Source organism: Gadus chalcogrammus, unplaced genomic scaffold (assembly GCF_026213295.1).
Source record: "Gadus chalcogrammus isolate NIFS_2021 unplaced genomic scaffold, NIFS_Gcha_1.0 GACHA089, whole genome shotgun sequence".
Lineage (NCBI taxonomy): Eukaryota > Metazoa > Chordata > Actinopteri > Gadiformes > Gadidae > Gadus > Gadus chalcogrammus.
The window spans coordinates 1-27,718 of NW_026613524.1; the positions used below are offsets into that span (position 1 = coordinate 1).

The following is a 27,718-nucleotide window of genomic DNA, read 5'->3' on the forward strand; positions in this document are numbered from 1 at the left end:
ATTTATGCATGCACAAATTCCTCTCCACACACCTAAACTATTCTGGATAATTGGACATCGGACAGCAGATTAACATGAATCCTTGATAAAAATTGAAATGTGCCCTCATTTAAATAATTTGGGTGTCATACATATAGAATATATTATTAAAGGCAAAAAGCGTAAAGCATGAAGCAAACATTAAGGAATCAATGTTACTGGGATGTTATCGAATATCACCAAAACAATACCTTAGAAAGGGCTAGGGTAGGTATAGGCTAGGCTCATATAATTGATTGATTTTTTTCAACCATATGTAATCGTTTGCAATGTTGTTAACTTCATTCATATTGCTTTGATTCTTTTACAATTCTTAAAGGCTCTCAGATACCCTTGGAGAAAAGATCACTGAAGAGGCACACTGATCTGGAGAAGGTCTTGCTCAGCCTGCCTCCCTCCTTCAAAATATACTACTCATGGATATCTGACGGCGACATGCTGGGAGTGAAGTCTGTAGCTATTTTACATAGATATACGATAAAACTGACTTGCCTATGTTGATGTTATAAGACTGACAATATGACAGTATTTTAATGTGCGATTTGTAGGGCATTATACAGAAATTAATAATCAGAGGTGTCTCATTATGGAAAAATAATGCAGATCATATGTAAATGATTGACCAATCTAGATCAACTCTTTAAAAATGCTGATATAAAAAAAATATATAAATTTATATATTTTTTACGCTGATTAAGTAGCTGATACAATTTAGAAGCTGAAAAGATTAAAATAACTTTATAGATGAAAGTATCCAATATCTTATCATTATTGGTAACGGTGTTATAAGCGGAATCTGGGGTTTCCTGTTATTTATAAATAATGTAGGAAGGTGCCATGGTTGATTACCACCACCAAGAAGATGTGGTTTATTACTTACAGAAAGTTGCCAGGAAGCTTAGGCAACAAAAGCTGGAGTGGTAAAGTCCATGACTATTCACTGTTTTTGCTTTCAGCTTTCAGGTGGATGTAAAGGACACATTTACCAACATGACAGAGAAACTGACAGAGTTCCCCTTCCTGAGAGTGACACCTCCACTCCACCTCAAGGCAGCAGGGCAGCATGGGCCATTGCCTGTACTTCTGAGTGAAGGTACTGCAATAAGTACATTAAAGAAAATTATGCTGTCGTGTGTGTATGAAAACACTAGGGATACAATTTTAATTGGTTTCTTTATAAACTACAGTCAAATTCCAGACTTTCAGGATTACTGTTTAAAAATGTATCTTCCAAACCATGTTTGATAACCAGTCTTTGAAGAATGCCCTCTCCAGCATCAACCAAACTTAGCAAAAGTCTTGCAGGTATGGGTTTGTTTTAGCCTGGTCCTACCAATCTCTTGTACTTCATTTCATTTGCGCAGAGTCTTGAGCTACTCAATTGACAATCGTTCACTCACTTGAGGGCGGGTGTCTGTTGAAGTTTAAAAATAATGGATCTGCCCAGTGCCACTCTGGATCTTCCATAACCAATCGCTAACGATTTGCCGGGAATCAGGTTGCGCTCAGGCTGTAGACTAACGAAACACTATTTCCGTCATTGTTCTCAGCCATTCCCTCTGTTCACTGATTGGACGTAGAACATTCGGACGGAGAAAACCAACTTACATACCGCAGACCCAGATCTAGTTCTGTAGGGGAATCAAAATTGAGCGGAAGTACTTAGGCGGGCGGAGCCAGGCTAGGTTTGTTTTGCATCAATGAAAGACATGCTGGATGGCAGTGACAGCGCCCTGGAGCCTGGTCGACAGGCGTGGCGTTAGGTCTGGGCATTTGAGGCTATAGCCCTGGATCTTTTGGGAATAGCCCCGGATCGCTGTGCCGTCAAAAAAAACTAAAAGACATAATATTGATGAAAGTAGCCCCGTAGAGTTTACCATATACGGGCAGATTTTGAATAATTTGCTGCAAAATGTTGCAAATTCAACATTGGTATTCTTTCTTCTCTATGCATAGCGCATCTCGTCGATATTGCTGTTTCGTGCTGCTAGCCTTTTAGTGAGATCAGAGAGTGTTGAGAAGGACTGTCATAAAATATCTTCGGTAAGATGGATATAAGAAGAGAGACCCGCAGTGAATTCACCCCGGTCGACTTGACACCGGGTAGGCTAGGTGCGTGACGGTGGACACATAAAACCTCAATAGCTTTTATTTGTTTCTATCACTGAACTTTTGAAAAAAACTCATGCTCAGCAAAGATGGGAAATACTATCAAATGTATTATTTAAACCAGAACGAATATTACCGGCAATCGAATAACACACCCACGCACGCACACACACACACACACACACACACACACACACACACACACACACACACACACACACACACACACACACACACACACACACACACACACACACACACACACACACACAAGCGGAGTGGTAATCGGGAGAGTTAGGAGAATTCCCGGTGGGCCGTTAACGTTTCGGGGCCGCCGGGCTGATTACTGCAGGATAACAATATTGCATTTATAAAAGTCGTCCGACAGCCCAACCGCAACCTCACACTCACCTAACACACGTAACGCATACAATCTGACAACGTCGCAACTAATTCGATTTTGTCTAGAGGGGAGTAACTGAGCGCCCCCTCCCGAATTGGTACAGCCCAGGTCGGCCTTGAACTGCGATTGGTCTGAAAGACGTAACAGCTAATGACAACATTGCACTCTCGTGCAGGCTCGAACAGAGTGACAAAGAAACACACACACACACACACACACACACACACACACACACACACACACACACACACACACACACACACACACACACACACACACACACACACACACACACATTTAATTCTTTATTTGAATCCACCAATCACATTACAAGAGACAAGATTCTAATATTTCAGAGATAAGATAAGTCATTGTTCAAGGGCACAAAAAACATTTCCTGCGCCACACTGCCAGGCTGCCTATCACTGCTGATATGGAGCAGAACTTTGCTAATTGTTTAGATTTTCTGCTGGAGAGCCCAGCCTTAACCCACTGAAAACACGGTTGTGGACATGCCCCAAGCTTCCAAAAATAAACACTATTAGCTTGCATTGGTAGCCTAGGTCCCTTAGTATTTCCAGAATGGGCTGGTATTTAATGATTTTATCGTTGTTACGCGGCTCAGACGCAACAAAGAAACGGGGCAGGAGACAGCGCGGAAAGTCAATGTTCCTTAATTTAATTGACTCAAAAGCAATGAATCAAACAACAGATAAGAACAATCATGGTGCAAAGCACAAATCAAATCTCCCGCTCCGCTCCGTCTCTCCAAGCCAGGCCTCCTTTTATCCCGTACACGGGGACACACCCCGTACGCAGGCACACCCCCATCCTGGAACATGCGGGTCCAGGCCTATTAGAACAAAGGCAGACAAAACACGCAGCACACACACCACGACAACCGAAAGGCCAATGTGGCCGTAACACCCCCCCCCCTTAAGAAGGAGCTTGCAGAGTATCAAAAGACACCACAATTACAAAACAACTAAATTTCCGAACCCATCTCCAACTAAAATCCCTTTTCCTGGTAGGCGTTTTCCACTTTGTCCAAAATGTCATCTGGGCTCTGGCTCGCGTCCACATGCAGCTTGAACGGCCTGTCCAACTGCGGCGCGGCCAAAACAGGAGAAGATGTTAGGAGCGCTTTTACTTTCTCAAAAACAGACTGGCATACCGGAGTCCTGTCGAACTTCACAGAGGACTTCAAAAAGATCTGTCAACGGCGCAACAACAGATGAGAAACTCTTGAATAAGATAAATTAACTCTGCACGCTTGTCCCCAGACAGGTGCTGCAGCAACTGGGGAAGCTGCTTCAAGGTCTCAGATTTATCTAAGCAGGCACGCAAGAGGCCATCGTCAGGAACCCTGATCTCATCCTGTTCCTGTGCTTCCACCGAAGGATTTACAGTAGAAGTAGGCGCTAGAACACCCTCACTCAGAGCCACAGCACTAACAGCACCTCCTGCAGGCACGTTTGTACGTTCATGATACGGCTTAAGCAAGTTGGCATGACATAGCTGCGAGCTCTTTCTTCTGTCAGGAGTAGCCAGCAGATAATTAAGATCCGACACCTTTTTGGTCACTGTATACGGACCAGCAAACTTTGCCTGAAATGGTGAGGACAGGACCGGGAAAAGAGCGAGGACTTTATCCCCCACTTCAAACACACGGCGCTTAGCTTTCTGATTGTAGCGCTGCTTCATCCTAGCCTGAGTGGCCGTCAGATTTTCCCGAGCTAGACGAACTGCCTCGTACAGACGTCTTTTAAACCCATTAGCATAATCACTTAAGGTAAGTGGTGGCTCCTGGAGGCCTGCACCATCCTTAAGCACAGCCAAAGGACCACACACTGAATGGCCAACGACAAGCTCATTAGGGCTAAACCCTGTGCTCTCCTGTACTACCTCCCTAGAGGCCAGCAGCAACCAAGGAAGGCCTTCTTCCCAGCCCCGTCCCAACTCCATACAGTAAGCACGAAGCAGAGACTTTAACGTCTGGTGGAAACGCTCATGGGCTCCCTGGCTCTGAGGGTGATAAGCCGAGGAAGTGTGATGCTTGATAAAAAGCTGACGCATGACCTGAGAAAAAACACGAGACATAAAATTAGAACCTTGGTCAGTCTGAACGACTTTCGGAACACCAAAAATTGAGAAAAACTGGGAAAGAGCCTTCACAATGGACCTGGTGGTAATCGCATGCAATGGGTAGGCAGCAGGGTAACGAGTGGCCTGACACATGATGGTCAACAAATATTTACACCCAGTTTTCGACGAAGGCAAAGGCCCAACACAGTCCAACTGCAAGTACTCAAACAGAGCAGCCTCCACTGGTATTGGCTGCAAAGGCGCAGGCTGAACAACCTGGTTTGGCTTACCAGTCATCTGACAGATGTGGCAAGTCTTTATGTATGCAGCCACGTCTTTTTTCAATTTCGGCCAAAAAAAAATGACGCATAATGCGGTCATACGTCTTTCTAACACCAGAGTGCCCCAACATGTCATGGGCAGTCTTCATGACTGCTCGTCTAGCGGTTTCAGGCACCACAACCTGTAACCATGGCTCACCCATCGAAGTGTCAGTGGATGGCGTCCATTTTCTCACAAGCAGACCATTTTTTACACAGTAGCCATGAGCCATGCTCTCAAAAGTGTCAGCTGGGACAGCACTTTCAAACAATGAACAGAGAGACTGATCGGCAAGCTGTTCTTTAACTAGGCCTCCATACGAGAGATTCAATGGAAAATCTGGTAAGGCAAACTTAGGCCGAATCTCGATTCTTCCCCTTGCCCCTTTTGCTTTGTCTTTGTCTTTGTCTTAACCCTAGCACTTGCAAGTGTAAGGGACAAGGGCTGAGATCTTTCCCCTATGAAATGAGACGCCACTCGGTTTCGGGTACGTCATCATTCTGTCTGTGCTCATGACGTCATCAGGAATCTTACTCTGCCTGGCCCGCCCAGAGACGTTGGCCCGCCAATGAGACTCGACCGTGCGAGCGCCACATGTGTGTGTGTGAATACACACACTGTAACGCAAGTGTTTCTTGTCGGTTCTTTGACGTGTCTTGTATTTCCACAACGAGACTGTCGTGGGGGTTATCTAAGCCATGGTTGAGAAGGAATTGGGGGAAAGGAACTTTGGTTTGACTCGCTGAAGTACATGAACTGCGACATGCCGCCGGTTGCCGCGATGCACCATCGCCCGGCAGCGGGCAGCCGGCCGCAGGCAGCGCGCGGTTCAGTCGACTTCAGGTTGATGTGAAAGTGGAACCCGACAAAGTCGTTTGTGATTCATAATATCGTCTGGAGGCGCACACAATATGTTATATGATATAGATATCTATGTATTATATGATATTATTTAGATATAGAGCTCCAGGACTGTAACGCAAGTGTTGTACACTTCCTTGTTATTTGGATAACCGTTCTGCTGTTGGTGTGATGGCGCATAACACGTCGGACTCTCGTCTCTGGTATTTCTACAACGAGACTCGTATTGGGGGTTATCTCAGCCAAGGTTGAGAATGAATTGGGGGGAAGGAACTTTGGCTTTGACTCCCTCAAGAACATGAACCACGACAAGGAGGAGAAAGGGATCTTTGCCGGGCAGCGCTTATGCACCTCCGCCTCCGGCGGTGGTCCTTCAGCGGGGCTCAAGCGGGAGACATTCGCCGCCAACAATCCCTTTCTCCTCCATGTCGTGGTTCATTTTCTTGAGGGAGTCAAAGCCAAAGTTCGCGTTATCCAACGCGAGTAACGCGTTAAAACTACCGTTTGAAAGCTTCAGTTAAGACCTACAATACTATGCATCGTTCGTGTAGCACATTTCAGATCAAACCGAGTCATTATAAACATATAAAAAGTTGTGTAGATAGCTGTAAAATATTCCTCGCTTCAAGCAGCCATGTTCTTTTGAAAATTCCCGGTTTCGCTATGTGCTCTGGGATAGCCCTTGGAGGAGCAAGTGAGCTCTCAAATCATCTTAAAAATAAGGGGTACATAGCACTCTATCTTATCCCTTAATCTTGATCAAATTGGGTATTGAGACACCACTAGCTCTCACATGAACGCGCAACTTCAAGGGTAAGGGGGAAGATAAGGGGTAAGGGGAAGTATTGAGATTGGGCCTTAGTCTTCTCTGCAGGTACCTTGAGCTGCACGGCGTCCGCCGCAGCACGAGTAGCTGAGCGGGTCACGGCACAAGCTGCAAACACGTCAGGGAACTGCTCCGAATCAGCAGTGTCCACTCTCAGCTGAGGAGAAGAAGATACTACAGACACAGGATTACTCCGCCAAACAGCTCCTCCCGCGTAATTATTCCCAAGAATCACGTGGACATCATCAACAGGGAGGGCAGGGCGAATTCCCAACTCAAGCTCCCCCTCAACCAACTCAGAAAACAACTTGACTATGTAATGGAACTTCAAAAGTAGTGAGGTCAATTCCCCGAACTAAAAGAGATCTTCCAGAACTTGAAGTGGGAGAAAATGGCAAAACAGACTCCATAATGAACGACTCTGACGCTCCTGTGTCACGGAGAATTTTAACTGGAATTAAATCATCACCGTCTCTTAAAGAAACAAAACCACTGGAAACTAACGGAGCGTAACTAGAATTCACTCCAGTATGCAACGAATCAACATTCGAGTCTGAAGGAGATACTGCCAACATGTTCGGCTTCACCTCAAAACAATGCTCTTTTGATTTAACTTTTAGCACCGGACATGTCCACTTTGAATGACCAGTTGCATGACAGTACCGGCAACCCTGATCTGCGTCAGATCTACTCGAGCGATCTACTCCAGAAGCCTGCTGTGATTGTGCACCAACGTTCACACTTCTATCGGTAGAAAAATCCACCTTGTGGACGTTAGATGAGCGCATATGAGCTTTGTGAGTCAACTCGTACTCATCTACCAACGCCGCAGCGACAGACTCACTAGTTGCCTGCTTCTCCGCAACGTACGTTACAACACGCTCTGGCAATGTGTTCTTGAATTGCTCGAGGACAATTAAATCTATCAACTCCTCATAAGACCCAACCTTACAAGCAACACACCATCGCTGACATTGCAGACGCAACTCCCTTGCAAACTCAACGTTTGTCTGGTCCGAAAGTCGCCGCATATCCCTAAAGCGTTGACGATACGCCTCCGGAATTAATTTGTATGCCCGCAACACCGAAGCTTTCACCAGGTCGTAATCACGGGCCTCTTCCACAGTTACGGCAGAGAAAGCCCGCTGTGCCTTTCCTGTGAGACGGCTCTGGAGCAGAAGCGCACGGTGTGAACCAGGCCAGTCCTGTGTATCAGCCACACGCTCAAACAGAAGAAAAAATGTATCGACGTCTTTTTCATTAAAGCGAGGAAGCAAGTGTAGACTAGTCGCTATATCGAGCTTATGACCTGCTGCACCAGGTGACGTTATTTTCCCCTGCCGAATGAGATCCAAACGCTGAGCCTCAAGCTCCAGCTTTTTGTGTTCCAACGACCTCCGTGCGCGTTCATTCTCCTCAGTGAAGCGGAGCCTTTCGAACTGCAACTGCTGCAAAACTTTACTGTTGTCCAGCTGCATCTGAAGCAACTCTTTCTGCTGCTCAAAAGACAGCATTGCCGCAGGTTTACGAGACGGACCTTCCTCTTCGTCTGCAAACGAAGGGTTTCCGAGGTCCTCAACTAAATCATCGAGAGGTTCTTCCTCATCCTCTTCGTCAGACTCGGGTCTAAAGTCGGACGCGTTAATCAGACCCTTCGCGCACAACGCCAACTTCACCGAAAGTTTGACGTAACTTTTAAGCCGAGTGGAAGGAAGTTCGATGTTATAATGGGCAGCCAACTGCATTAACTGATCCTTAGTAAACGCATTGAAGACAGCCCTGGAGGGTTCCTCAACAAACCGTGCAACAAGTGACGTCATCCTCTTAGTGATTAACGCGTCACACCTGCTGATCAACGGAATCAGCCAAATCTCCACGCCACCAAACAATGAAAACTAAACAGGGAAGCCCAGCGATAAAATAAGCAAAAGACCATTCAAATTTTAACCAAATTGTAACTAAACGCGGATCTTCAAACAGGCCCGTGGTGGGATGAATTAAGCACCAAGCCCGGAGGTATCGCAAAACAACCAGAAAACTGGCGATTCCACCAATGCCTCGGAGTGCCCCCGAGACAAATGCTCTAGCCACAGGATCTGTTCAAAAATAAAAAACCACACGTCCCACAAAATACGCAAGCCCGAAAGGAATAGTTAATGGCCCCGCAAATAGATCGCTGAACTTACCCTCTCTCATTGTCCGACATTCTTGTGCCGAACAACGTAGCACGCAGCCTAATGCAACGCAGCTGCAGCCTGCAGGTAACACACACCTGTCTCACGGCAGAATTGCGAGTTTGGAACGAGCCCCCATTTGTTACGCGGCTCAGACGCAACAAAGAAACGGGGCAGAAGACAGCGCGGAAAGTCAATGTTCCTTAATTTAATTGACTCAAAAGCAATGAATCAAACAACAGATAAGAACAATCATGGTGCAAAGCACAAATCAAATCTCCCGCTCCGCTCCGTCTCTCCAGGCCAGGCCTCCTTTTATCCCGTACACGGGGACACACCCCGTACGCAGGCACACCCCCATCCTGGAACATGCGGGTCCAGGCCTATTAGAACAAAGGCAGACAAAACACGCAGCACACACACCATGACAACCGAAAGGCCAATGTGGCCGTAACAATCGTTGAAAGCAATTTCAATGTACAGATCAAATACACAGCCTCAAGTAAGTATCTCAAGTAAGAGCACTTCCCTTCTGTCTCTGTTTCAAAACACAACATCAGGGGTATTTGGGATGTTACACATCACCTCAATAGAGCTGTTAAACCATTCCGGCATGATACGTGAATGTTTGTACACGGTCACATTTTCTAGAGATACTTCCTTAACATTCCTGGAAATTAGATCGACAAGTCGGTCATGGTGTGAAATATACAGTACTTTGTACATAGTAAAGCCATTCACAACATGGGCAACTGATTCAAGTTGATGGCCAGAGTGCATTATACAGTGTGGATGGTGGTGTGCAGGATACCATAATGCCAGATTATATTTGGTTGGTAGCACCAGCAGCCTAGCTTTGGCAGTGAGGGTTAGGGTTACACACACACACACACACTTTTAAGGAGTTTTTCACCGGCTCCGTATGAAGCTTGTTCTACCTTTTAAGCACCCAGGCTACTAGTATGCGGCGAGCTGGGGCTCTCATGTTCCCCCGGGGTTGTATCGTGTTGCTGCATGACAGTGTTTATTTGGCTACAGGCTTTCTATGTCTATTTTGGCTGCCGGTGTATGTGGTGCACTTTCCTATCCTTAACATAAACATTAACCTACTCAGTAGGCCTGCCCCGACGCATGTTCATGAGCCAGATTTTCTAACCCCCGTTTTAAAAGGACTCTAACTTCTGGGCTACAGCCCCGAATGTTTTCAATTGCTAGCGACGCCCCTGCTGGTGAAGACAAGCTGTCCTTCCACAAAACTATCCTATTTTATTAAGAGGATTAATTTATAAGTTTTGCTTTTTCATCCAAGTATCAAATTGTTTGGCGAATGGCAGTTTGAAAACGAGGGGATAATGATTTGTAGGTGTGTCTCGGTTTGAATTTCAAGCGTTCTTAAATACATCCATGTTTTAGAGATGTCAATTTTTGAGGTTGTTTCCCTGTTTGGTAAGCAATAGAAGGCTCTCACTCTTTTCGAGAAATTTGAAATTCAAACCAAAACTGTTGTGATACAACTGCACACTGTTATGTAATCAAAAACCACCTATATTCTGTTATTGCAGTGCAAATAAACATTTGCTTGTATCGCCGACTGCTATAAAGAATAATGACCCAATACAAAGAACACGTAGTGATAATCATAGGTCTATGAATTTAGTTATGGCTATGGCTATGGATGCAATAAGAGGACTGAGTGTTCGGAAACATAAATAAGCTCTTCCATCCGCCATTTCCGACAACATGTAAAGTGACCATGGTGATAATGAGAAAGATACCTGATTGTGATTGTTTAAACAGATTTATTCACAGGCTTGGTGCAACAAGAATGTATGCAACTTTTGCACAAAAACTGATATCATTCGTAAGTGTACGTTCCCAGTTTGCTTCATGATTTTATCTTCTTTAATTAATGTGGGCGTTCAATTGCACCAAATAATCCTGTTCAATTTAAGAGGACCTATGTCTGAACGTTGTCGTATTAAGTTTTCTCTAAGATTGCTGAGGGAAAGTTGCAGAACAAAAATGCTCCCAAAGGGCTCAACCATCTTTAACGTTGATGCACATTTCATATGGCTTTCAATGCTTTACATAATCTATTGGCTGTGTGTTGTTTTGATTTGTATGCAAACAAACTTGGTGAAAGGATTTCAGTGTGTGTATCAGTACTTTTTTTGTGTTAATTTGCTCACTATAATCGTGATACCAAATGGTTATATCGTTTGAACTCTAGCGTGTACATGCACACACGCACGCACGCATACTTATGTGATTTGTTACTTATATAGCCAGCTCTAAGTACTTTCTTGACTAAATGTAACAAAATAAGTCAAAAGTGCATTATCTGTTCATCATCATGTTCTTCTTGTTGCAGATAATCTTGGCATTTGTCTGTGCAAAGATAAACAGCAGCCAAAACAGATTCATGTGATGAATTTTCTCAGTGGTAAAGAAGAACTTGTGGATTTGGAGGAACTAGCCAGCAGGTAAGAAAATAAGTTTCACTTGTATATAAACAATACACACATTCATGTGTGCAGAACCTATATTACCCTATGTGCAACGTAAATGTACATTTAATATTATGTAAAATAAGGCAAATTAGCACAAATTTGTTTACCTGAATAGTTCAAAAAAGCAGTGACCATTTTGCTGTTCTCAACCTAAAAGCTTCAACGTGCTATATTTATATATATATATATATATATATATTTCTATATATATATATAGAAATATATGAAATACAATAACTAAGGAACCTTAAGATTATCTTTCTATCTATCTATTGCAGGAATAATTGTCAATCTGTAGCAATACTTATTAGCCTGCTATGCATTTTCTTTTATACAGAATTGGTAATCTTTCGGATGACCAGAAATTGCTGACTTGCAGGACTCCAAAAGAAGCAATACTGGTATACTTTCAGTATATTTTAGGGACATATTCTGACTGAATAAATAGTCATAGTAGAGTAATGCAATTACATTGCAATACCAATCTTCTATTTTCTTTAGGTGCTGATGGATACCAGTTCCTCCATGGAGGAGGAATGTGAGCTGAAAATGAGGAAAATAGATGCTGTGAAGGAGCTATTTGACAGCTTTGCATCAAGGACCATGGCCTATGATTTCTATCACGTGATTGGCCTCATGGGGTTCAGCACAGACGTGAAACTCCTGCATACATTTAAAGAAACTCTGGAAACATTCAAGGTAGGAAACATTTTGAAAGTCCCAAGGTGGGACTTTCAATAGTTCAATATATTCAATAGTTTCCACTATTAGATTGCTGATATCGATATTCAAAGCGTTTTTTTCCTAATTTCAAGGACATCGTGTGGCACTCTGGGAAATATTTGTGAAACATTGTCTTATGGGTTAAACAGGACCAATCTGAAATAATTTGGGTCTCAATGAGCTATTGATATTGGGAAGCATAAACGTCAAACTGAATTCATCATCGCGGATATCATTGTGCGTCGTCATTGTGTGTCTACCGCTGTATATCTGCCCATTGGGCAGCCTCACTCCTCTCTTAAGAGGATTGTGGAGTGTGCAATCCTCTCTCATTATTTCTACATTATAGGGGATTTATAAATTACCCTTCCCTTAACATTGGCCAAACTATAATGCAATTAAACTGTAGATTAAAAATGTTCCCAATGGATAAAAATCACTTTTCCATAGTCTATCCCACTAGATTTACAAAAGTAACAATATGGCAAATAATAATAACTGGGTTGCCAAAGGAATTCTGATGTGGGTGTAATGCTCATTCTGCTGTGTTGAGAGAGACAGAGCTTTGTTATTGGCCAGGAATCACTGGAAGACGAGATATTATATCTCAATGGGACCTTCCTGGATAAATAAAATAATTAATAGGATGACATTTTTTATAAAATATGTTTTTGACATGATTGGGCAAAACTCATTTGAATCTAAAGAAAGTGAAATGCCCTGTTCAGCCACATTTGAGCTTGTCTGTCATCAGACTTTGGATGCCAATCTAAAGTCAGATTTGTGAGATTAATGCAGCCCTAACTTTAGACCTGAATTCAACTACAGCAATCTCTGCGTAACCTTCAACCGAATGGCCGGACTGTTCTGTACGATGCCCTGCAACAAGGAGTGAAGGAAATGGAGGAAGTGAAGAAGAGGTTCCCTGATTGTAGACTTCGCATCATATGTCTCACAGATGGAAACAATGTTGGGTAAATGTATATTTGTTTTCTATCAAGCAAAAATATATAAAAAATGATACACCAAGATATCTGAAAATTTGCATTTGCCGAGATTCAAACAAGTGGTTTTATTCCAAATGCATCATTGTGCATCAAGAAGGCTAGTTTGGTGGGTGGATAAGCAATTGCTTTCCCTTAGACGTTTCCATTTCCTTTCAGGGTTATAGGAGCCTAGTGATAGTGACTAGCCTGTGATGCGTCACTTGTGAAATAATTTTTCTGGCATAGTAATCTACGTTTAGGGCGACCTGTCAGTGGCGCATTACAGGTAGACTAATAAACACAGCGCAGGCAAATGTAACTCTGCAAGTTAATGGAAGTGACTAACTGAAAGCAAATGCTAACCCAGCAAACTCCCTTTCTCAACAAATAATGGTGAATTGGAATTAAACAACTCGTCTGAATCTAGGTAAGACAGCCAAACACCAATTTACAGATATCAGATACCTTACACAAGGCCAAACATTTACCACAAATTTGCTGTATAATTCATAACAAATCCATGCACGCACAAAGAAAGGTTCATATCATTTATTTATTATCTATAACAAATTATATTCAGATAGTTCATATTGTGTCAAAATATAGGTAATATAGAATAGTATGACATATTTACAACAGATGTAGTTGATTGATACATGAGTTTGTGATGCTATGTGAATACTTGCCCACACAGGTCAACAGTTAAACCTGAAACTGTTGCAGTAAATCTGATCAAATCCAACATCATTGTTGATTCCGTCTTAATTGGAAAAGTCGATAACAGCATGCTTCATGGAATCAGCATCGCCACAGGTATAGCACTACACTGTAAAAAAATAAACTGTTGAGAAAACTCAAAATTGCAAGGCAACTTACTGCAATACATTTTTGAGTTTTGAGCCCAACAAAATGTCATTTTTCTTCTTTAGACAAACTTGAAAGTTAGTTATACCAAATAAGATTTTAGATTTTACAAAACTCAAAGTAAGTGAGGGTTGTTAACTTAATATTTCAAATTAAGGTTAATATTATTTAAAAAAAAATCATTTCAAAGAATGCAAAACTAGTTTTAAGTTCACTTTATTAAAATTGGAAACTTCCATTTTACATTTCTGAATGCCAGGCAGCAATAGAACAAGCAACATGTAGCTAGTTCAGCAGCAGAGAATCGCTGTCTAAATGCAGCAAACCAAAGTGCAGAACAAGTTCGACATTATGGTCAAACTTGTTCTGCACGATACGGGAGTGCAGGTTAAACGGTGACGCAACTCTCGTGCCTCATGCACCGCACGATCCCGAGAGCTGCCTTTATTTAACACACACCCACAACACACAGCGCACTGCACACCCAACCAACGGACATGCAAGTCTCTGTAACGGTGGCGGCAACACTACACACAATAAACAACACACAAACAATAAATACCCCAAACCCGTTAACCCCACTTAACCTAACAGAAACAAATTGACAAAAGGCAATAAACCCCTTTTTCCCAACCGGTATCACGAATACCCAGACTCCCCGGGGGGTAGGAGTCGCCACAATATTTACCATCTGAAAATTCAGTTAGGAAACCCCGTATTGTCCAAAGTGTCGAAATGCGCATGTGCACCGTAGTTGGCCCAGCCTCAGACAGAGTCTGACTTAAACCCATGTGTCTTGCTAACAAAGATACTACACTGAGCCCAACTCTTGACCCAAAACTCAACATTGTTGGTTGGACTAAATTGCATTGCACAGTTGACATGAATGCTTAATGTTTAATATTCATTTTACTCAGAAATCATAATGAGAACAACAATTTTAAGTTTTCGTTTTTACAGTGTAGAGCCGGTAACTCAGACACACATAGTCACAGGATAGCATGTAGTAAATAAATTTAACTTGACATCCAAATCTGGATTTAGGGGGTTGCTGTTTCAAGCCAGAAACACTGACGGATGGCCTCAAACTTTTTGAATGTGAGACTGTTCTTTCTTTGGAAATGAGAAAACCCAGGAAAAAACTTGATCCATCCTCCATCACAAGTGAGGTAAGTTACATTGGATGAGTACTAGCTCGATAGTCAATGGTTGTCATTTAAATTATAAACAAACACAAAACAGACCAATGTTGTAATCTTCTAAATTGTGAGTTGCATCTGTCCACCAGACCGTTTTAACAAGCATCTTTGCACAACAAGGCTATGATGACCTCCCAGAGACCTCTCTGCCAAGCGGGTTTAACAACACAGTGACCGTTGCACAGAAGTTAGTAAAAACCAACCAATCCCTAATCAATCGTGTTGCGTTTTGCCTTTCCTCCCCTGTCATGTTGAGTACTTTGGATACAGACTCCGCTCCCCATACTGAACCAAACACACATTGGGTGCCAGCACCCAGCTCCCCAGACTGGAGGAAATGTACCTGACCCGCTGTATCCGGAGGGTCAAGGGCATCATTAGACACAGCACACACCAGGGTCACTAACTCTTCCCCCCCCTGACCTTAGGAAGACGTTACAGGACACTGAGCGCCCGCACGACAAGACTGCAAAACAGCTTCTACCATAGAGCTGTGTCACTACTGAACTCTACCCCCCTCCCACACTGAAACTCCCCATCTCATATACACATTGCCCTACCGACACAAAAGGACTTGGACTTTTTTTAAAACATTATTTCAGGTATCCACAATCAGGTATCTTTCTCATTATCACCATGGTCACTTTACATATTGTCGGAAATGGCGGATGGAAGAGCTTATTTATGTTTCCGAACACTCAGTCCTCTTATTGCATCCATAGCCATAGCCATAACTACATTCATAGATGGTTGATATGGTTGTTTTTAGATTATATATAAATATATATAGATAACTTTGCAGCTGGAGCACTGCTCCAACAAAATGTAGTTGTCATGTACAATGAAAATAAAGATTATTCATTCATTCACTTCTTTCCAAACAGTGCTTTCAAAAGTCTAAGATCGAAAAAATATTCCTCAATGGAGAGGGGCAAACGTGTACTAGAGGAGTTGAGAATCCTGCATTGTCACCCTCATCCCTACTTCAGTGTCTTCCCATCCGACTCAGACTTCTGTAAGTGAGAATCTTGGCCGCGTTAAGACTTGTTTCTGGATTCAACGTTGTTATTTATCAATCGTCTTTCATTGACATCATATTGACCTCCCATGCATCAATTGTGATATACTGACGCAGTACATGAATATGAGGAGAGCTGATTAGATTTGATTCATAGTAGGAAATTGTGACAGAATATAAATATCCTATTTATATTCCTCTAGATCAGACCCTTTATTCTTAAGTTCATACTGGATAATATGATAATTTTTTATTATCTGTGTGTTCAATCCCGGGATGCAAACTTTGCACGCCTGAAAAAGGCGAAAGGCCAAGTTTGCCTTTTTCCTTTTAAATCGGGCATTCACATCGATCATGTAGATCCATGAAGGACTTTGAATTTGTGCGATTCATTACTTTTATGTGTGACTTGTTACCCTCAAGTGTGTGATTTCTAACTGGTGTATGTGATTTCTAACAGTAATATGGGATTTTAAAACGTCCTTTGTGTTATTTATTGAACTGATATATTTTATTCATAGCGGCTCTGTTTGTGATTTCTCAATATTATCTGATTTCTAACTATTATTTGTGACTTCTAACTGTTATGTGGGATTTCTAACTATCCATAGCGTTTTGGAAGATTCTGATGCAGGGTCCCCCTGCCACGCCTTATGAGAATGGCACCTTTAAACTGTACTGTCAGTTTGGTCCGGATTATCCCGTGAAGCCTCCAACAATCCGCTTTGTGACAGCTGTATCCTTTCATCTGTAGTATTGCTTTTTTGATATAATATTACTGTTGCAGAAGAGCCAATGAGAAGGAGCTTTAAATAAAGTTGTTTTTACATTTTCTTAACATAATCAAAGATTTACCACTGTAATATCAACAGTTCTGGGCGGATATGTCACAACATATTTGACCACGGCTACAATGCCCACATCACCATGAAGGAGATCCTAGAAGCTGTTTATGGACTGCTCATCGCCCCTGAGGCTGATGATCCACTAGACAGGTTAGATCTTCCAGCATACTTTCATAACAAAGCAATTAAAGGAAGAAACAGCAATGACTTCCGTTTGAGGTTGTAATCATGATAATGGGTTGGATTATGTGATATGTCACTATTTTAGTATTGTATAAATCCACAACCTAAAATGCAATCTTAACATACAAATGTATCTAAGTATATTACTGTTCCATAATAATAATCATTAGAATCTTTTCTCCTTGGAAGCATTTTGGCCGAGAAATTAGTTTCCAGCCGTGAGGAGTATACACAAGAAGCCAGGGACCAAACCGCCAAAACCGCCGCCAAGTCCTTCGATGAAATGGAGCAGGTGAAGGTTTTAGGTTACATTAAGGATTCTTTGAACTCATAATTATAAAGATTGCATGCAAACACACACGCACGCACGCACGCACGCACGCACGCACGCACGCACGCACGCACGCACGCACGCACGCACGCACGCACGCACACACACACACACACACACACACACACACACACACACACACACACACACTCTACATAGGTTTGTTATTTATTGGTTTTTATTACATTATTTATATTTATCAATAATTTCTATATCATTCTGTACACTTAATCAATTACTTCTGAGGCTCGAATTATCACGGCAGAAAAAAGGCACAGGCCCCATAATTGTATGTAGTACTATTATATATATATATAGATATAGATATAGATATATAGATACATATATATTAGGGCTGTAGTCTTTAACTTGATAACGCTCACGATTAATCTGGACATCTGAAAGGTATTATAGGTGATTTCTGCCTCTAGGAGAGTTGTCGTCCTCACCATTTCCAGTGAAAATCTAGCTGACTTGACTCAGGCAGAAATCATGTTCACAGACTAGTTCATGTATTAATGTTTTATTGACTTTAAGTTTAGTCACGTTTATTCATGTTATGTAATTTCATTCTAATGCTATTGATGCATGTAACAAAACGTTGACTTGCATACTAACAATCAGATGAGTCGACTACCCGAACAGCTATAGATATTGTTCCATGAGGTAGCCTAGTGCTGTTGTCAGTGATAAAAATAATCATACTGAAAATAACTTTTTGAGCGAGTTGAATGTTGTTGTTACCTAATAACTTTGCTGTCCACATTACATTGTGTTCTATAGAAAACAATTTATGGTGACATGGATGGATTTTTTCGTTTAAAGTCAATTGCTCGCAAGTAAATGGCACATGCGGTTTAAGTAAATGGCACACATGCTTTAAGAATTAGTAGGGGATGGATCTATCGCGTGTCGCGCACTTCTGCAATTGATTGATTCACTGCTCGGGGATGGGTTGGAGGAGAGGAATAGTTGTACTTCAGCATATTCTACCAGGGTGTTCAATGTCATCTGCCACAATTATTTGATGTCTTTCAATTAAGGTATCTTAATTTCGGGACAATTCCCAGCAAATTTTGCTATAGCAATTTAATTGATCAATCAAAGCATATCATTTAATTAATAAGATAGACTTTGTAATCAATTGACAGCCCTCAAGAATAAACACACACACACACACACACACATACAAACCAACACACCATTAATTCATGTTTTTTTAATTTTCTTGAAAGGAATTGGTTGGTCAGGTTCCTGTTCCGATGGCACCCAGGCATTTGTCATGTTTTATCACTGGGAAGCTTTTTGTGGACCCTGTTAAAACGAAGTATCATACAGTCTACGAGCGAAGGGCCATCGAGGATTTTCTTAAAACGTAGGTTTTTAATGTACTCAGTCATGTTCAGATTTTTGTAATAATGGTATGAAGATATTTACTGATGTAGTACCCTGGTCAAATCTCTCTTGGTGGTCTATTTGGAAAGTCTACTTTGAACAACAATCAATTTTACCCGAGACAGCGACAAGCCTTTCTGTCTTCTCGGATGAGTTGTATTCCTGTGCACTCTCAAACTTAAAATATATATATCTTTCAGGGGAATGTTTGATCCACAAATGGGGAAAGACTTCCCTTTCGGGTTGTCAGATCTCATACCAGATCCAGAAATGAAGCAGAGGCTGACGATTTTCCGACTTCATCAAATCGGTAACTATCGACTACTTTGGCTTCTGTGATCTGTAAACATTGATTCCTCCATGTGTTCCGGCATCATGGATTCTTTTTTTAAGATTCATTTCATCATCAAGATTCAAGATTCATCTTTGTAACGCATCCAAAATAACAATGGCTACATTAAATTATGACAATAATAATTTAATTTAGTGGACATGCACACTTGAGAACTGCTGGGTATATGCTATAGGCTAGCCTTCTACACCCTTGCTCTTGGTCACGACACATGGCCATTACCATCCATCGGCTAGAGTGTCAAAGTTCTGCTTATTATGATTTCAACATAATGTAAATGTGCAGACTATTACACAATATTTATCAGATAAAATAAGTTTAGCCACTTACCTGTCAACAGAGACTCCGGATGCTTCTGTGCCCCGAAAATAAATTAACCCCGTGCGGCGCTTGGATACATTTCAGCTGTAACAGGACAGGGAAATAAGTAAATTTAATGCAAATGTAGTCGTCCAGAAGAAGAAAGGTGAGTTTTAATCTAAATGTGCATCTTGACAATTACGCACGGGCCAAAAATATATATTGACCTATTTATATTATGCAGAATTATGTGAAATTTAGCAATGACGAGTACATTCGTTTGTTGTATGGTATGTTGCATAAAAAAAAGAGTAAGGACAATAGTTTATTTTTAAAATATGCTGTTTCATTCGCCCCGCATGTGTGTTTCGAACGTCCCGACTAGGCGGGGCGTTTGAAACAAATGTCAACTAACGTTCAAAGTTAAAAAACAGCTCGATCATCCAACATATGTATTCAATTTCACTTCTAACTAAGAGAACACACCTGTGAGTTGTTGATCACATGTTACAATTATTTTTATACGTAACGTCCTCTTTGAAAAAGACGTTTAACTGAAAAGTGTTTCAATCGACCCGGCTCGACCCTACTTATGTCTTGTAGAATGGTCATCTGTGATGACCAAGGAGGGAATTGTGACGGAAATCAGCATATAAACTCTAACATCCGCACATAGCCACAAGGGAGCAGGTATGGAAGTAAATCTGTGCCATCGGACTTTGAAATAAAAAGCCATTGAATTTAGTCTAAGCACTGAAAATGTATGGTTTGAAATTACGTATCTGGATTTTTGCCTCTGATTTTAGCTCTTAAATTTTGTTTACCTATATTATTCAATGTTAAAAAATTCAAAATCAAATATTCAATGCTAAATATTTGAACTTAAATATTTTCAACGTCCCCAAATTCAACGTGCCAAAGCCAGCTGCAAAATTCAATGCATGATATTCAACGTTTACATTGGGGGACCCGAGGAAGAGCAATCAATCCTAGATGCTAGATCGGTCAAGCAAGGAGAGCGAACCAATGAAAGTGTGACACCAGGGGGCACTGTTGCACATTTTCTGCAACATGCACGAGTTTGAAGCATAGACAGGCATGATGTCGTTCACGGGCGGAAACATGCAGGAGCTTAAACTTAACGTTTGTATCGTCAGCGATCACTCGGATAGGGGGTATTCGTTTTTTTGACACCGGGCGCACGTTAATTGGCTGGTGCACAACGGTTGACATGCCTCTGTGGTGGCATAGCAAGAGTGCAACGAGCACTCAAAGCCAATACTATTCCGCACCGAGTGGCATTATACAGATATGAGGATGACAATTTATAAGCAGGTTGCTGTCGGGCGCTTCTTCCCGAGGCACGCCATTCTTCCACTGGAACTACAAGCTGCTGCCGCTTCAGTTACCCAATACTGTCGGCTCTGCGCTCTCGTTCCACAGAGAGCAGCGGATTGCCCAAGCATCACACCAAACGTAGACAGAGGGACCTCGGATCGCCCCAAATTAGTTCCCTTATAAATTGGGCCCCTTAACCCACTACATTACCCTTAGATTGCATATAAATCCAGCCAAGTCACAGCAATCACATACACACTTCACATACAGTATTCGTTTATTGTTTATTTCATACTGCAGTAAAAAAAAACGGTGTGCATATAACAAAAGCATAAATAAAGATAAGATCCCACCCCCACACCTTGATATTAAATGTTCTTAGTAAATAAATTGTACATTATTTGATTAGCATTTTACAGACCGATACAATGGATAGGGCGTTTAGTAAGGTCCACCACCGTTGCTTCTCTCCCCATGAAAATCTACAGTCAGTGTTTAATGACTTTGATTTACCTTTGAGCATTTCCTATAATAGGCTACTGTGTAAAATGCTGTTTAGAATTAACGTTTGTAGAAAGAAAGAAAGAAAGAAAGAAAGAAAGAAAGAAAGAAAGAAAGAAAGAAAGAAAGAAAGAAAGAAAGAAAGAAAGAAAGAAAGAAAGAAAGAAAGAAAGAAAGAAAGAAAGAAAGAAAGAAAGAAAGAAAGAAAGAAAGAAAGAAAGAAAGAAAGAAAGAAAGAAAGAAAGAAAGAAAGAAAGAAAGAACCAGCGTGTGAGGTTCTTATTACAGGTTATTTGTTGAAAATAAGATTATTCGTTGAAACACACGTTATTTCAATGCATAAATATTCAGTGCTTAGAATTCAATGGCTTTTTATTTTCAAAATCCGATGGCACAGATTTACTTCCAAAGCAGGACCAAGCACATATGCTGTAATAACCGCATAGCCACAAGATGGCAGTACCATCACACATGCGAGGAAGTAGGGGAGTAGGGTCCATCTGTAGCCGGAGCCATTCGGCAAACCACCACTGCCAAACACGCCCACCAGCCAAACAAGCCCATTGCTCTGCAAAACACGCCCATAGCTCGTGCGCGTGCGTAACGCTACAGATGTAATATAATCCCGCCGCCCATTCCCGCCCTATTGATTGATTCTTGTTGTTACGTTAAGTTTGTTTGCATTCTATACAAAGTTAATGGAGCGCTGTGTATTGTTTTCCCCCATGATGGCCACCATAGCCACCATGGACCAATTATAAGATAGCAACGAGCAATGGGCGTGTTTGGCAGAGCAATGGGCGTGTTTGGCCGGTGGGCGTGTTTGGCGGTGGTGGTTGGCCAAGTGGCTCCGGCTACAGATAGACCTACTTGAAGTAGGGGACGGGAGCTCAACACCATAGCCAATCAGAGCACATTATACGTCATAGGGGCCAGGTATGTAAGGTGAGAACGCAGTACCGACACTAGAAACACTAGAGGCAGCTCATCTACTAGATGACCAGCTAAGCATATCTACACGCTTGCACAGTTCCACACCTTTAGCTTGGTAGACCGAAACTTTACCAAATTAAGTGAGTTAAAAGCGATCCTGATTCGACAACCTTTTCTGAAAGAACACGACAAATTCAATTGCTACATGTAAGTTATAAGTTTACGCTATATCAAATATCCTCATCAATTAATTTCAGAAAATGCATTTTTAATTGCCAAATGATACATTTGATTCATGTAACAATTAAGGAAGCTAGCTGCCGATGTTAGCAAGTTGCTACATTCCCATAAATTCACTGGCAGGTTTGCCCTAGACTTCCACCGAGGGAAATACTCACATTTTCACAATATTTGACACAAACTAACCCAACAAAGGGCACGCAAGTTTGTTTACTGAAAAAGTCAAAGGCGTGGACAGAAATCTGAAGTTGACCAGCTGTCTATTGAATACTCACTTTATTGTTTAAAACTTATTAAAACAAACATATTTATTAAATAGCTCAGACCTTATACTCGGATATTAGTTTTCATCACGCAAAATGTATTTATTTTGTTTTGTTACGAATTGTTCTCATTGTTAATCTGAATCTATACTTAGTGGGATTGGTCGGTGTGGTGATGGAGACAGGTGTATATGTTAAGGAGCCATATTACTACCACACAAGACACACTTTTATCCATGTAGCTCCAACCAATCCTAATTATTCCCAAACATAACTAGCTCTCTTCAAATTGCCGCAATAGGGCTCGAACCGCCGACCCCAGGATCAAAAGGGAAACCTCTGACTGAGTGTCCAAAATTAACCTTTTATAAATTCCTCTATACTTGCCAGAGAGTGAATAAGTCTACCCACCATTGGCTGATGGCAGGTGTTTTCTAGACTGACAAAACCTGTTCTGCTAACTTTGGCATCCGGAAGAAACACTGACTATGTGTGAATAGTAGCTGTGGTGCACATTGACCTCGGACAACAACTGCAATCTGCTTCTTCTTATGTCAGTTTCTGCGTCTCGCTGGTTGACCAGGTTTTGTTGACCCATTCATCTTGTTTGTTTTTGTGTTGTGGGCCTGCAGTGTCTAAGCTCACCCAGCGGGGAACGTTTGCCGGTAACGACGCCATTAGGGCTTTCGCCGGCAGCAGTACCTGTAGCCCCCCGTTCATGGAGGTGGGTGGTGCAGACACCGCTGATGGTATCTACTGGTTACAGAACACAAGGCAGTGGCGCTTAGTGCAACACACACACACAGACACACACACTCTATCATATCTCTTTGAGATTTGAATGCAGGTTTCTGTTGCAAATATTTCTGCTGTATTGGGAACGCAAGAATACCAGCCTCACGTTGATTATGAAATTGCAATAGTGAGAAAACAATGTCTCAATAGATTTGGGCTGTTTTTATCACACACAGCAGTGACTGATCAATGCAACTAAATATACAAAAATAAATATATTTATCAATATACAGAAGTCTATATCCATAGCATTTACCTTTACATTGCTACTACTTATTGTGTATTTGGTATTTATTCGATTTTCATCTAAACTTTTTATTATCCCATTGCCTCTTTTCATTTGTACTGTGACACAAATCTCATCTCATCTCAACGCTGACGGGCAGCAGCGGCAGCATTTCTCCAATCAGCTGGAGTGCCTGGGCCTCAAGCTGAGAGAAATAATTGAAGATGGGTGAGAGAGTTGCACTGAAATAGTAGAAGTAGTGGCGGTGGTAGTGGTAGTTGTACTAGTAGTAGTAGGAGTAGTAGTAGTAGTTGTAGTAGTTTTTTTCAAGATGCCTCCCAATAAGGTTCTTCCCACACTGTTTAGGCGGTCAGAAACAGAAACACAGAACAGGGTTTTTCAAAGCCCTTCTTGTGGTGCGGCTTTTGTTTTTTGCTCGCGTGTTTTTCACTGTTCATAAATATTAAAACATTTAAATTTTGGGCGCCGGGTGCGGAATAGGGCCTATCCCCAACCAGAGAGAAGATGTATACAACCCTGAATTTATTTATACCTGCTTAATGGTCAAATCGCTCCACCATTGGCTGCTGGCAGGTTTCAATTAGGGCACATGAATCGAATGGTCCTCAGACCTTCTTAGAGGATAGAAACATGAATTGGGAAGATCAATGCACACACGTGAACCGGCCCAGTGGGTTAAAGAAGCCACCGCTCCTGTGTTTGTAATATGTCTATGCATGTGACCCCCATGCAGGAACTGTCTGTTCAGAGCTTTGGGGGACCAGCTGGAGGGACACTCCCGGGGACACTTAGAGCTGCGCAAAGAGACGATCCAGTACATGAGATCCCATCCGAAGGACTTTGAGTCCTTTGTGTCCGGCGTCTCCTACGCAGATCACTGTAGGAGTCATCACACCACATTTATTGAGCTGTTTCGTGAACCTTGGAATCGGTTAATAAGTGCTTTATCTAGAATCCAAAACATCCACTTTTTCTTTGGCCACAGTAGCCCGGTAATCTCTTTGGACGGATTTATGAGTTTAATCCCATGTCAGGTTCTGCGTCTCCCTGGTCGAACAGTTTTAGTTGACCCATCCATCTAGTTTGTTTTTTGTGTTGTGGGCCCACAGTGTCTGAGCTCGCCCAATGGGGAACGTTTGCCGGTGCAGTCGCCATTCAAGCTTTCGCCAGCAGAAGGAAACTGAAAGTGGTCATTCACCAGCTGAACTCCAAGCTGTTGGTGGTAAGTGTTGCCGACACCGCTGATGGTGTCTACTGGTTACGGAACACAAGGCAGTATCGCTTGGTGCAATTGAACTGGAGTCTAAAACTTCTGCTTAGCGTTCTTCTTCGCAGATCCAAGACCTTGAGAAGCATGCCTGCATAGAGTTGCACATCGCCTTTTGCCACGGCAACCATTATGACAGCGTCCGCCGCATCGGAGACGACTCTGAAACCCCAGCCCAGCTACGCATAGAGGTGCGCGCACATGTACACACCAGAGATGGGGACTCGAGTCTGAGACTTGGACTCGACTCACACTTAAGTCGCACAAACGGTGACTTCAGACTTGACTTGCGACTCCACCCAAAAGACTTCAGACTCGAGCTTCAAGACTCGTCAAGTCATGCAATTTTTGCTTTTTAAATCAAAGTTTAACCATGTATTTATATTAGGGATGGGCAACGATCGTCGAATAGTCTGTCAAGTACAATATCGAATAATGATTGTGACTATCGTTATTTATTGCACGGCTCTTCTCAGTGCTGCGGAACGCCCAGTTCACTTGCATGGGCCTTCAAAACTTCCAGCAGTGAATATTTTTTGATAATTCACCATTGCTAAGCATATAAGGAAAGTGAATTTTTTGCCTTCTGTTGTATCACTCCGCAAGAAGTCCGGTTACTTATCAATCCCAGCGTCCTCGGTTGCTAAGTGACGTCAACGTCTTTGGCAGACTATTTCTCTGCTGATCAACACTCCGAATGCTGGTAACCAATAAATTGTAAAAAGACACACTGTGTGAGGTTAATTTTTTCGTTTTGGCAAGTAGCTGTGTAATAAGCGTGATAATGTGTAGAACGTCGCCGGTCATTATCGAAAATAACCCTTATTTTCCCGATAATGGCCGGCGTTCTACACATTATCCCGAAACTAGAAAGGCAGGCGTGATCCATAGTTTCCATATGCTAAAGACGTGTCTAGTTCACCGTCATGCAGGCTGCGTTCAGTAAAATAAATGAATAAATAGCGATCTTTTTCCGGCACATGTAGGCTATCTGCCATCTGCCTAAGCCCACGTTGAAATAATTTGATGTCAGTGTTTCCCATGCATAGACCAATGTGTGGCGCAGCGCAACGGAATCAACACCGACTGCCACACATTTGATTCAGCTTTTTATTTTTTGCGATTTTGAAATGTAAATATCGTTCCCTTCATTAATCTCTGCATAGCACTCCGTCGTTCACACACGCACACAGAGACAAGCGCGCATACATGCCAATGGTGCGCGGGTACACTCTACCCCCCCAGATGGCCTGAGACTTGACTTGGACTCGTGGCGAAAGACTTGAGACTTGACCTCAAAGACTTGAGACTTGACTTGGACTCGTGCTCAGAGACTTGAGACTCGACTTGGACTTCCAACAAATGACTTGTAAACATCTCTGGTACTATATTATATATCTATATATCTATATATATATCTATATGTCTATATATATATATATATATATATATATATATGTTTATACCACGGTCTGCGGGAATACTCGATTCTGATTGGATGCAGGGTGTGCATTAACTCCTGATATACGGACACCTGGACAAGTAGTTCCGTCAAATTGTCTGTTTACCGTTCTCAATTAATGCGCTAGCTGGCGTATCGTCTCTAAAATAGTAGTAACCATAGCAACGGGAAACAAAACAAAGCTGAGCGGACTATAATACCTCCCGCTACCTCCCGTTCTAAAGTCGTAGCTATGGCCCGTCCTAATTACTGGAGGAGTGAACAACGTTTCCGTTGCATGAGAACCCAACGGGCGTGTAATGGTGGTTCCGGGTATTAGTCAGACCCTCAGGCGTAACCAGGCAAACAAATGTATGTTTTGTGGAAAACTTTATATTCGGATTGTAAAACGCATGAAAATATAAATTAATGGTCTTAATTTGGTCACCGTTGGTAAGTGACCGTGGTATAAGCGGGATAATGCCCTTCGAGGTGTCCATTATCAGGAATTAATGGACTTTGCGGAGGCAACCGTCCTCCGCTTCGCGTCGGACGGTTCACGCCTCCGCGTCGTCCATTAATTACTGATAATGGACACCTCGTCGGGCATTATCCCTTACATATATATATATACATATATATATATATATATATATATATATATTTATACCACGGTCTGCGGGAATACTCGATTCTGATTGGATGCAGGGTGTGCATTAACTCCTGATATACGGACACCTGGACAAGTAGTTCCGTCAAATTGTCTGTTTACCGTTCTCAATTAATGCGCTAGCTGGCGTATCGTCTCTAAAATAGTAGTAACCATAGCAACGGGAAACAAAACAAAGCTGAGCGGACTATAATACCTCCCGCTACCTCCCGTTCTAAAATCGTAGCTATGGCCCGTCCTAATTACTGGAGGAGTGAACAACGTTTCCGTTGCATGAGAACCCAACGGGCGTGTAATGGTGGTTCCGGGTATTAGTCAGACCCTCAGGCGTAACCAGGCAAACAAATGTATGTTTTGTGGAAAACTTTATATTCGGATTGTAAAATGCATGAAAATATAAATTAATGGTCTTAATTTGGTCACCGTTGGTAAGTGACCGTGGTATAAGCGGGATAATGCCCTTCGAGGTGTCCATTATCAGGAATTAATGGACTTAATG

The 27,718-nt window shown here is 42.1% G+C and overlaps 1 protein-coding gene across 5 annotated transcripts in view; it reads left to right on the forward strand.

Annotated features, from left to right (window-relative positions):
- The first annotated feature begins 110 nt into the window (after window positions 1-110).
- LOC130378566 (uncharacterized) overlaps window positions 111-27,718 on the forward strand; it is a 30,340-nt gene continuing 2,732 nt past the window's right edge. For 2 of the 5 annotated variants that reach the window (XM_056585311.1, XM_056585312.1), the window contains exons 1-20: window positions 111-488; window positions 996-1,132; window positions 11,190-11,301; window positions 11,666-11,729; window positions 11,830-12,027; window positions 12,880-13,025; window positions 13,732-13,850; window positions 14,946-15,070; window positions 15,190-15,287; window positions 15,985-16,115; window positions 16,730-16,854; window positions 16,968-17,113; window positions 17,336-17,438; window positions 18,713-18,852; window positions 19,073-19,182; window positions 23,432-23,523; window positions 23,981-24,048; window positions 24,575-24,720; window positions 24,951-25,063; window positions 25,162-25,299. In XM_056585311.1, coding sequence (XP_056441286.1) covers window positions 475-488; window positions 996-1,132; window positions 11,190-11,301; window positions 11,666-11,729; window positions 11,830-12,027; window positions 12,880-13,025; window positions 13,732-13,850; window positions 14,946-15,070; window positions 15,190-15,287; window positions 15,985-16,115; window positions 16,730-16,854; window positions 16,968-17,113; window positions 17,336-17,438; window positions 18,713-18,852; window positions 19,073-19,182; window positions 23,432-23,523; window positions 23,981-24,048; window positions 24,575-24,720; window positions 24,951-25,063; window positions 25,162-25,299 — 2,325 coding nt within the window. In that variant the 5' untranslated portion in view covers window positions 111-474. The remainder of the gene's footprint in view (window positions 489-995; window positions 1,133-11,189; window positions 11,302-11,665; window positions 11,730-11,829; window positions 12,028-12,879; window positions 13,026-13,731; window positions 13,851-14,945; window positions 15,071-15,189; window positions 15,288-15,984; window positions 16,116-16,729; window positions 16,855-16,967; window positions 17,114-17,335; window positions 17,439-18,712; window positions 18,853-19,072; window positions 19,183-23,431; window positions 23,524-23,980; window positions 24,049-24,574; window positions 24,721-24,950; window positions 25,064-25,161; window positions 25,300-27,718) is intronic. The other 3 variants (XM_056585314.1, XM_056585313.1, XM_056585315.1) reach the window with 3 other exon arrangements.